At 34.9% G+C, this 12,361-nt stretch overlaps 1 protein-coding gene across 1 annotated transcript; it reads right to left on the bottom strand.

The window, feature by feature from the left end:
- Window positions 2,649-10,876, bottom strand: LOC105164049 (respiratory burst oxidase homolog protein A). Its single transcript, XM_011082597.2, has 14 exons — window positions 10,213-10,876; window positions 9,945-10,104; window positions 9,626-9,674; window positions 8,675-8,788; window positions 6,830-7,252; window positions 5,554-5,940; window positions 5,378-5,473; window positions 5,097-5,212; window positions 4,845-5,012; window positions 4,598-4,757; window positions 4,298-4,495; window positions 4,088-4,216; window positions 3,629-3,707; window positions 2,649-3,543 (listed from the first exon to the last, which is right to left on the bottom strand). Exons 1-14 carry the CDS (start codon window positions 10,874-10,876, stop codon window positions 3,434-3,436), a joined length of 2,853 nt encoding a protein of 950 aa, XP_011080899.1. The 3' UTR covers window positions 2,649-3,433.

A 12,361-nucleotide genomic window follows, 5' to 3' on the forward strand; every position in this document is an offset into this window, starting at 1 on the left:
CCTCATATCACACTCCCTACCATCCCTATTTTTATTTTCTCTATGTTTGACCCTTTTAGATTCTTGTTTTTTGTTTGTTTGTTTTGCCCTTTTGGTGTTTTTCACTAATTTTTTCCAAATTTGAAAATATTAAAACAGTGACAGTATTTCATGGATAGTACCTAGAACAACTAAAATTAATTCTGATGATAATACAAGACTGGTTTCTGAAATGTCAAGCGTCATTTCTCACAAAATACAGCATTCCTAATCATTTATCAAAGATTACATCATTTAATATATTTAATATTTAAAAGATGCAATATGATTTGGAATAAAAAATTAAAATGAATGATCAAGTTTTTATTGTAGTTTTGGCAAGGAGAAGGGTACTTATTTCCAAAACTTAAGCTACATATATAATTAATAAGTAGGTAGGGAAGTGTGTGGAAGAAATGTGATGATGATGTGTGTGGAATTGGAGATAGAGGATGAGTTGAGCAAGTGGCAATGCCGGCAGCTAATTAAATTAAAAAACCATCAAAACAAGGAGGAAAAGGTTAATTCTGGAGTATATTACTATCAAGATATTTAATAAAATGCATGATTCTTTAATGTTCAAAATTAATTAGTCACACGTAAAGCTGGTCTCAATCAAGTGTCGCGTTCCTTGGCATCACTATAGTCGTTGACGACTTTTCAATTTTCCACTTTTATTATTCCTTTTCATTCATTACGCTTTTAGTACTGTTTACGTTTTCTTCCATGTTTATGTTTATTATTATTACTATTATCATTATTTATTTATTGAGACGCAGCATCAGTTGTAGAAGAAGAAGGGTCCAAGAATTCAATAGTTTCATTTTCATCTAAGATATATTTTTGGCTTCTTTAATTGTTGACAATATATATAATATGTATTCAAGAACCATTTCGTTATTTTTTTTTTCTCTCTCTTATGTGTATTACTTTTACATGAAATGTTATAATATTTTGACAAATAAATTTTTAAATAAGAAAATTTCTGCTATTTTTGGGGTTAAGTGAACTTAATTTGTTCACTTCAACTATACATTATGTCACATTTAAGTCCTTAAACAAATAGAATATGTATCATTTACCCACTTTAAATAAATATTTGAACAAAATTGCTTTTATATTACTATGATAATTAGTGAAAGTAATTATTACATTGTTCTTACTTTTGAAAATTTTGATTGCTTAAATAAATTATATTTTTTTTATATTATAACAAATGTATTGCACTTATTATATAATTAATTCATATTCGACCCAATTGAGTCCGGCCCACAATTTTCCCATTTTCTACTCAAAACTTCGGACAGAAAGGTTGAGGAGAGATTTAACCCAGCCATGGTGGGATGGAAGAATTTGTAATCCCATGAAATTGGGCCTCTATTATTGATATTGGGCTCAGCTACAGTAAATTCAAGCTCAATTTAGCTAATTAAACATGTGTATTGTTTTTCGTAAGTAGGAAAGTTCTTCAAAATTGGTGAAGAATTTATGGAGCTGCTCGAATTTGAATCACTTCATCCTAATTATGTGAATTTTGAAGTAAATTATATTACAATGTGGGAAATGAATGCATTCATTCAGACAATTTAACCCCTGCAGTGGTAATGGAAATCCAAGGCCCAGTGGGCTGTCAGGAGTAGCTAAAATCTTCTACTGGGCTACAATAATATATTAGGCCCATTACTACCCACTCACAAACAGCGGTTATGACAGCAGAACACCAACTTTATTGTTATGCTAATAATACCCCTAAGTTGATTTTTTTTTTCTGGTTGTTGCTTTCTTTCTTTCTTTTTTAGAAATATATAATGTATTCATAATATATTTTAAAACGTAATGTATTATTTATTATATACATGCTGGAACAGCGTGCCTCGATGGCTAGTAAAAATAAAAGTTGTTTCTCATTTACAACTGAAGATTTGTGTGTTCACATCATTTTTTTAATTACCAACATACTATTATATTTAATATCCACTTTTATTCATGATAATCACTTAGTCCGCTTTAACTATATATTGATTTTTGTTTTAAAATCTGTATCGTATGTCTCATATATATCTGATTATATATGTATAAATATTACGTGCCGGGATAACTATATTAGTAAAGCATAGGTAAACGTATAAAAGGTTCTAATAATTGGCCTATTGAGATTATTTCAACATCATAAGATTTGGCTGGGGTTTGATTTTTTTTTTTTTTCTTCTTAAATCTATTAAGCTATATTTGAATGGATGAATATGAAAGTGAGGGAATGATTTAAAAAATAAATTTCAAATAAACCATATTATAATAATTTGAACTCTATTGATATTATTAGAAGAAAAAGATAGATTAAAATTAGTGTTAAAGGATTCGAAATACTTTCCATTTAGGATTGTCCAAATAAATCGAATTTTTTTTAATTAAATATTTAAAATTCATAATTTCAAATATATTCGAATACAGCTGACGTATTTTATTATATTCAATAAATACAGTACACGGGTATATAAAAGCTACGTCATCTATTTGGACAAGTTCACTTTATTAGTAAAGAAGATACCAATATTACACCTTTGTTTTTTTTGTTGCTTTTGTCCTACGGCCTCTTGTAAAAAGTAATAGCAGATCAACTGCACTATCCATCCCTTTATTTACACATATCATCCGCACTGCATCAGCATACAATATAGTCTTGCAATCTTAACCTAATCAAAAGCTCTTTAACAGATTAACACAGAACAACGTGCGATCCCTTGTGAACTTCACATTTACGTATTCTTCTTCTATTCCATGGAGAAAACACGAAACCAGGAATAAAATGGCAGCATATTTTTCATAGTGGAAAGCATAGGCATGCTGTTGTACAAGGATGTCTCTACCCCACCTAAAGAAACGAGGTCCAATTCTAATAATTGAAAGATTTGAACCAAAGCAACGGTCCCCTAAATCCACAAAGACAAACCTCATCTCTTCCACAGATGTCTCTTTTCCAAATCCATTATCAGGATAGCTCAATGCCCTTAATGCTGTACTGCACTTACATCTTCCTCGTCATTCAGCTGTCACGTGCTCGATACTGCTGCCTGGCGGATGCTTAGTGGTCGTCGTGATGTTGCCGCCTTATTCAAAATCTTTGAGCCATTTTGCCACCCACAACCAATTTTTGGTTATGTTGGCTCATGAAAAACTGTACTATAGAATCAAAATATATTATATAGACTTGTATGTGTACATTTCCTGTAAATTCTAGCTATCTTAATTTCCTACCAAGGACTATACAAATATTATTTCCTTCGTAGCATTTTTGACACTTTGGCCCTCTCTTTTCAGCATACTGTGTGCAAGGGAGACTTCGTATATATTAACTCAGGGGTCAGCCAAAAATGGGACAAAATGGTAGTGCTATTAGGCATGTGGTTGTTGTCTCTTAGAAATGCTCTTTGTGGAATTCGTATTTGGTCGAGCCCTTCTGATTATACTCGTAGCACATCTGGTTGAGTTCTTTTGCCAATACTGGTGCCCCACAGTAGAAGACCCCTGCACCGAAAGTAAGTACCAATAAGACATGAACAGTAACAGAAACTGAAATATAGTTTGACAAGATTGTGAATGGTATACTGACCTATTCTTGCATTGGCATGTTTGGTGCCGATCTTAGAGAGAACTTTCTTCCAATTAGGCCTTGCAAAATGCGTTCTGACCTGTTAGAAGCAGTGGCATGATTAAAAATATATGGCTTTTTCATATTGGTCGTGGAAAACGTAGAATTGTGTGTATGATTAGGACCATCACTACAAGAAAATTATTCAATAGCTATGAAAAAATTTGATGTTAAAAACAATGTCGGATTAATTAGCAAGCAAAAATTTCATTGCTAATCTACATTATCTAATATATAGTTTAAACAAATCCTTACTAAATTCGTTAGCAAGTAAATTTAAGTTGCAAAATTCATTAGCAAATAGATTTCTTATATTAAGTAATATAGATTAGCAACGAGAATTTTACTTGCTAATTAGCTCGACGCTAATTTTTTTTTGCTGCTATTAAACTATTTTCTTGTAGTGAATGAAGATCTTACCCTTGTTCCAGATACGATATCGACCCCATTTTTAGCATGGTTAAGTGCCTGAACCATTGTGATGAGAGCCGAACGTGCATCCCCTTCCTCATAGACACTAGTTAAATAGTTGTGCATCTCGATAACACCCTAAAATCGATAATTCAAGGTTGTAATCAGTAATATATATGAGTCCTGAGTAGAAATGCAGTGTTGACCATGCTGATTTACCCTTTGATCAAGTTCGGCAACTTCATTCATGACGCCTTTGAACCAATCAAATGACCCCTGCTCTCTCGTGACCCAGTAAAAGTAAGCATTAGTTGTCCTCAGAGTTTTCTTCCGTTTAGGAGAAACCTTGTTGTGAGATGAAGAGTCAAAAGAACCAGCACTCTGGTCCGAATACCTGCTGAAATCTGATATTGAATCCTGCGAAGAATAAACAGTTTGTCTTAAGTTGAACGGGTTTATGAGTTAGGACATTGAAGATATAGGAGAATCAGAAGGCGAGGAAAAGAGAAATGTACTCACAGCCTGCTCCTCCATTTTGACAATATTGTTGAGTAAATCTTTTAGGATGCTGATGAAGGGAGTTGCTCCGATTCCAAGACCAACAAGTAAGAGGACGTCATATTTCCTATAGTCTTGCGCTGGAGCTCCATAAGGCCCATCTATTAATAGCTTTGGCAAACTGGATTTAGAGGTAAATTTTAGATTATGGGAAGAAAAGTACATCTACAAGTAGCATGCTTATACTGTGATGTAAACAGAAGCGTGCCTTTTCTTCGTAGTTTCATCAGCTCTGAGTAGGCCACTCTTCCCACCAACAGGAGGCTCACATGCCTCAGCGAATACCCTCTTAAGCTCATGTGTCCAGTCACCTAACTGACGTATGTGAATGCTAAGGTAATCATCATCAGGGGCCGAGGTAATTGAGAACGGATGCCTGGGAATTTGCAACTTAGAGCATTATCAACATAAAAAACAAAGATAAAAATGTTTCGAATATGTTATAGTCATTGTAATTTACCACTCGAATGGAGAAACAGCTGGACACTGGACAAACATGTATTGTCCGCTCTTATATTTAAACTGTGGAGGCTTTGACATTTGCAATGTGAGGACATTTCCTGGATAAATGGCAACCTGAAGATGGAGAAAGGAAAATAGTTAGGATATTTGATCAACTTTAAGTCCCACATGCTGAGTCCATCACATGTAACCGATTTCAGACCATGTCTTCTCTAGAGCTTCGTCCATTAATCAACTTGATCAGATTGAGAGCACGATAATCATCATGCTCGTGCTCACCTTCAAAAGCCGGACACTGTAGAAACCTGAGCGGAAGAATCTGAGGGTCCTTTCTCCTGCATAAAGAAGTACAGGGACCGCAAGATACATCCATGTCTGCAACCAAAGGAAAATCTTAACTATCAGCTTAAATTTTACTGATTCCAAGTGAAAAATTCGGGAATATATATCCATACCGTCTTTTTATACCAGTGGTGGACGAGATAAAGGAAAACTCCATGGATGATGAGCAAGATGTAGACAAAGACGAACAGGTGGTGCGAGTACCAGAAGGCATTGTAGCCGGTGAGCCTGTCTAATGGCTTAGGCAGCTTAATAAGACTCCGTCTGAACCACCGTGTTGCTAATGTAAAAGCAATTGCCATGAAGATCACCATCAGGATTCCCGTCACACCCTCAATCCCTCTAACAAGGTCCATGTAATTAGGCTTGTGATTGCCAAAGTCATCAATCATATAAAGTCGGTATGTTGAATCCGGTTCGTTTATAAGCCTTGGAAAGTCGCATGCAAGGTGGTTACCAGCATGGAGTATGACACCAATTACAATGGCTGCAGCAATGGTCTGCTCATATCCAATATTTAACACCAAAATGTAAAGGCAAAAACTGATCAGAACTCTCATATTTTGAAAAACAAAAATATATTGCACTTACTCTAAAACCAAGAACTCAATGACATAATGGTAAATCAGAGAACCAATTTCGTCCTCCTTATTTAAATAGCAAATCAAATTAAAATAGATAACATTGTTGAGATAAATCAGATAATCAATTCTTCATTTTTACTTTTGTCCATTTCAATCCATTCTCAAATTATAGTTGGGCAAACACAAATTAATCATATAACAAATTCAATGCACTTTATCACGTGGTTAGTGTTGGAATGATCAAACAGATAATTACAAGTTTTAATCTTATGCTGTTGGTAATTATTAATACTTCACGGGCTAATTGACCAATGGACAAGGCATAAAAGAGAAAAAGGGCTGAGAGAGAAGAGGTAAATCAGCAAATGTCAAAATTTTCTGCTTGACGCTAAGTTGACCTGCTAAATGTCGGGCTTCCATTGCAAAGGATCAAATAATGACAGCTGACTTATTCACAAAGTCATGCCAGTGGGTCCACGCATAACCGTATGAAACAAGAAAAAAAAGTATAACAAGCATCATGATGAGTAGGTGTAGGTGATGGCTGTGAACACTTTGGTTGTTGGCACAAAGAATATTTCTCATGTGATTTTAAGTTTTATTTTATTTTTTTCCCCTAAGTTGTCTCCCTATTTTTAGTCTTCATTACTAAGACTAAACTTGAAATAGTATGTAATTAAAGGGATGTTTCTTCTACGAGTATACCCATGGGCCATATGCTTGTAATGCTGATGAGGTGTCATTATTCCAATTCTGATTCACAAAATCTTTATGCAGGAAAGTAATTGTGGCCGTGTATGTATACCTTGTGAAAGTTGATGTTGTCATCAAAGGGCACAAAATACCCCATCTTAGAGGACCTCAGCCAAGTAATGGTGTTCCTGCACACAGGCAATAATATGAGAGCCATGTTGAATTTCAGAGTCTCGGCTGCGCCCTTAGCCGTGAGAAGGCAATAACCCATGATCCTGAACGCATTCTTCTGTTTGTACTGATAGAATTTCCAAGTGAAAAGCCCAATCATTATCATAATCCAGAGCGTTAAGACCCAAATTCTCCTCCAATTTTCTTGCAAGAAATAAATCAATTTTGAGCTCATTCTCTTAAACCGCCCTCTGTATCTGAGCCCATGAAGGTTCTGGCTCAGGGCCTGGCTCGTGTAGCTCAGGGCTTGGCTGTAGTTTAGGTATGTGTCCTTCTGTAGCAATAGTGTTTCCAGCTGCCATAGCTGCATCATTGTATGACAAAACAATATGCATGAGATATGGTGATAAAAAGTTGGATCATGCGGATTTTCCCTTAAAGGGACATCAAGCAATAATGTTGGACCATATGTTTCTACATGTGTTTGAGTGCTGAAAACACGCTTTCCTGCTATGGAAAACAGAATGTCCACATGGGAAATGATACAACCAAAAAGTCTTCGCTTATAAGATCCATTGCTCAAATATGGTAAATCAAGCGCATGCAGGCAAGATTTGATCTTGATTCTTGAATTTGGCTTTGATTTTATGAGCTTTTTTTTTTTTTTACTTTTTAAATTTGGGCCTTAAAGATTAAAATAAAATGTCTTACCTATATTTTAATTCTGGTTTATTTGATTCTAATCGTGGATGAAACAGTTAGCAAAATTACTATTTCCTATAATCATTCCATTTGTGTGTTTAGTTGATTGGCTTGTTGACATTAAACCAAACTTGTTCATTTACCAACACACACTAGACAAGAACACGGCAATGCAATTCAAATTCCAGCTTACACGAGTGCTAAAATTTTCTAAAATAAGACATGACAGCACTCAAGAACCTTTACCAAGTTTTCCAAATCAACTGTTGATTTAATCATATGTTGAAACTTTCTTCATCAACTTGGTCTTTTTCTCAAGCTCAACTAACAGGAGTTAGGTGAGTAATCATTTCCTCCAAGAAAAAATTAATCAAGAATTTAAGCTACGTCAGGACATCATTCACTTAACTATATTATATCTTCGCACAACTGTAATCCCAAATGAATGTCTGACTAAATTCGATTTTATACAAAACTAATCATCCTCATCTCGTGAAGTATAACTGACAAATTTCACTAGATTTTTTTTAAAAAAAAAATTAGAGCATCAATTAATTACTCACTAAAATAATTGGTAAACGTAAAGTATATATATCGCCCGCTAAGTCAAGCAAAAAGGCGGGTTGTTGAACTGTCGGGATAAACAACATATGTTTATACCAAAATACACAAGTTTCTTTTTTTTTTTTAAATTATAAAATTTACCGTACTAAAATTAAAATATTTCGTTTTTCTATTTTGAATGTATTTTGTTAATTATCTGCCTGGCTGATCCAACTTTCTACTTGCGACAATACCAAAGTATGGGTATTGGAATTTGTATTGGTTTTATGTTTATGTGTTTAAAATCTGTGTTATTTTTTATTCAACGTGTATAGTTGAACAACACTGTAATCGAATATTAACAAATAAGATGATCGAATGATCATTCATTCGTCGTCTAACTACTGACTTTCTGGAAACAAAAGTCCAACATCGTAATTTTAGTTGCAACCATTTTTCATACTGCCGTTGTCTAAGTGCTGCGGTTGGTGTTGATTAATGCAATTTATTAATGCTATGGAATGGAGTAGCATGCAAGTACCTCAATGTAGCCAAGCCCCTCGGGGTCCAACTCTTCCATGATCAACGCTGCGTACTCCTCCGCCTGTTCTTTTAATCTTGATAACTTATTTGCAGAGGCACTTACCATAATAATCTACAAGTAAAATAAGAAGAAAAAAAAACAAAGGTGAGGTCGGTGAATTAATTCATTCTTGATGTTCCTCCTCATCCAATTGTTAACTACTAAGATTTTTCCAAAGTTATAAATTTGAGTCACATCAAAATAAATACAAATTTACTATATTTGTATTATTTTCTAGTTTATTTACATTCAATTAATTTTTATATTTAAATATACTGAATAATATAAACCACACCATATCTCAAACCCGAAAAAAAAAAAAAAAAGTCGAATTGTGACAGTCAAATTACAATTTTACCCCCACCAAATCCCTAGTAGATGACTTAATCCTCAATGAGAGGTAGGTGCAATCCAGAGAATTCAATTCCAAGATAAGATACATTTGACACTACTTTGGTACCCAAATAAACCCACTTTTGATTAATATAATTTATTTAGCCAAACAGATAATATTTTGGACCAAGACAATGATACCAATAAGAATTGGAGTTGTTGGTTAGAAAATACATTTCAAGTACGGTCCCTAGTCACGCCTAACCCCTAAAATGAACAACTTTTCTAGCACAGGGTACCCCTATCTACTACATCACTAAATCTTAATACGCAAAAAAAAAAAAAACACTAAATTCCATCTCAGTATACCTATCTTGTATCTAACTATATACTATAAAAAGGTCAGCGGCTACGTTGTTTATGCGACCGGAATCTCACAGACTGTGGTTTACCCCCTTAATCATTACTGCATTAATTTAAAACTCTGATGAAAAGAGTGATTACCCACTATTTTAATTAATATTTTAAATTAAAATGATTGATTAATTAAATGAAAAGAAAGAAATTTTGGGTTACCTCCTTAACTTCCTCTTCGGTGATGCGGCCATCTTCGTTTTTGTCCACCCTGCAATCATATTATTATTAATTATTAATTAATTAAGTAAAACATTAGATTATCTAAGGTAGTTAATTATTTCAATAATCAACTTGTACGAAACTCTTCTGTCTTAAGAAACCCATAGTAATTTTTGCCTTTTCTTCCGACACTTGCCTAAATTATTGCATAATAGCATTGATTTCCGTTTCCACTTTTTACTGTAGCCTAATTACTCAATTAATTAACTTATGATTTAGCTTAATTAATTAATTAATTAACTAAAGGGTGTGTACGTACATGTCGAAGAAAATCTGGAGCCTGGAGTCGAAGCTTTGATCCGTGATTTGTGACCAGAACTCGTAGAGCTCATCTCTGCTGATCTTCTCGACCTTCAATCTTCTCCGTCTGCTTAATGCATCGAATAATTCCAGTGCGAACTCCTTGGAGTCTCTCATCCCTGGATTAAAGTAAGATGCAATGATTAGGAGAGTTAAAAAACAGTAATTAATGGCGTAGATTAGCTCGTTAATCAAGAAGATTATGTGTTGAAAGTAATGAGATTAACCTATGCATTGTGCAAAATCAGCGCGATAGAGGTAACCGTCTTTGGCGAGCTTCTCGAAATTTCTCTGGACTTCGTTCCAGGCGTCGATGCGGTTGTTTTTGCAGTTGCTGATGAATTTAAGCCCCTGGAGAGCTTTATGAGCGCCGGAGCGCGTGCGATCCAGCTGCGCCCTCTGACGGCGCATCGCCCTCGCCGCCAGCGCGGAGTCCAAGCCGCTGCTGCATCCGCCGGTGCCGGAAAGTATCCGCGACGAGTGCCCGTGGCTCCATGAAAACCTCCTCAGCTCCTGCGAGAACTGCTTCGCTTTCGCAAGTGCTTCCGCTTTCAACTCCTGAGAAAACTGGAGCAGCTTGTTGGATGTGCTCCGCCGCATCGTCGGAGACCGGGAAGTAGACGCCGATGCCGGAGCCGGAGTCTCGACACCTGTGATTCCGGAGATGACGTCATTGCCGTCGATGTTGATGACCGTGGCCGGTTCAACGCTGCGTAGGATGATGGTATCATCGTCCTGAAGATCGAGCGTGACTTCAACGAACTCCTCCGCCGTATTCGTGGCCGAAGTTCCGGAATACTCCGTTCCAGGAGACGATCCTCCGCTGACCGAATTTCCGGCAGGTACGGTATCTGATCCCCACCGCCGCTCGTGCTTGCCCACCCCCCTCATTGAACCAACAACCAAAAAATGTGATTCCTATTCTTCAACTTCTTATATCAGCATAACAATTTGATGATTATGAACAAAAACATAGTCCCTGAAAGAATCAATATATACTAAAAAAAGGAAACGAAATTGGGTAAGAACAAACTAAACGCGTCAAGAATATATGTAAAAGGACATGCAAGGCGGAGGTAGAAAGAGCAAAGATGAAAGGGGGACCAAAGAAAGAAACCCACTGCAGAAACTGAAACTGAAGCCTTAATTTTGTTTGAATTTCTGTGTTGGTACTATAGGGAATGAATAATATTGTCAGTATTTTCTCTCAACTTTGGTGGTATTGTTAAAAAATATGTTTGTTTTTTTCGGTGTGATGGAAGGAAAGATGTGTTAGCTAGAAAACGCAATCAGAAGTGGTTTTGTTGGTGATCAGTAGTGCCATTTTTAACACACAACACACTCTCTCTCTCTCTCTATGTGTGTGTGTGTGTGTGTAAAATATAGTTCTGGGTATATGGAGTGTGTGTTTTATATATACTATTATATATATGTATGTATGTTAGAGAGAGAGAGTGTGTGTATTGGGGTGACGCGTAGACAATAGTAGTGTGGAGAGAGATAGGTATAGGTGAAGGTGGGAAATGGGAAGTGATGAAAAGGGAACAAGAAATGGCCGAGGGAATCTACTTTTCTTTCTTTTTCTTTTTTTTTTTATAAATTGGAGGTGTGGATTGTCTGGAACCAAATGTAAATTACTCTATTATTATTACCTATTTTTGTGACTTGTGAGTTTGATTTGATGTCAAATGTTGCACTTTTATTTGTTTCTAAAATATGGTGATGATTTATATTTTGCATAACATGCTATTTATGTCGGAATATTTCACCAACTTCAAATTTTATTAAAAAATAATACAATAAATTAGTCGATTTGATTTACTAATATAAGCGCTTTAAATATGACAAGGAGAAGTAGATTAGTGACTAAAACGAATTGAATTTTCTATTTTAAATTATGTTGTATTTTCTAGTAAGCACATGAATATTTTTTATGAATAATCATGTATAAAATAGATGTATGTGTATATTATAAGGAGATGTCACCGTTGAATTACCATCAAAAGGGATGGTGTAAAGAAGCATATTTACATTGTTTTGATGTAGTATTCGTTCTTTCTATTCGATATTTTTAAATTAATTTACATAAGTGCAGAAAATTATACGATAGGTTGTGAAATTATGCAAAAAAGTTAAGCAAAACATAAAAGTTTACGTTGTTCATAATTTATTATATTTTCTTTTTTATTTTTTCTTAGTTGCTTGAATGGAACATCGCAAATCTATTATTTATATTCACGATCAAAGCACACTGAATACGGACATAATTCATATATCTATTATACTAAATGAAAGAGAAAAAATATGAAATAAGCAACTCATTAATTTAGATATGTATGAAAAAGAAATTATTAATAGAGAATTAACTTTAAAGAC

Source organism: Sesamum indicum, linkage group LG6 (genome assembly GCF_000512975.1).
Source record: "Sesamum indicum cultivar Zhongzhi No. 13 linkage group LG6, S_indicum_v1.0, whole genome shotgun sequence".
Lineage (NCBI taxonomy): Eukaryota > Viridiplantae > Streptophyta > Magnoliopsida > Lamiales > Pedaliaceae > Sesamum > Sesamum indicum.

What these genes read in the sequence shown, in the direction of transcription:
- LOC105164049 (XM_011082597.2), bottom strand. Translation starts at nt 10,876, where the DNA reads ATGAGGGGGGTGGGCAAGCACGAGCGGCGGTGGGGATCAGATACCGTA. An exon ending in CTCCAGATTTTCTTCGACAT is followed by an intron (nt 9,675 to 9,944) that starts GTACGTACACAC and finishes ATATGATTGCAG; the next exon opens with GGTGGACAAAAACGAAGATG. An exon ending in ACCACTGGTATAAAAAGACG is followed by an intron (nt 5,474 to 5,553) that starts GTATGGATATAT and finishes CTTTGGTTGCAG; the next exon opens with ACATGGATGTATCTTGCGGT.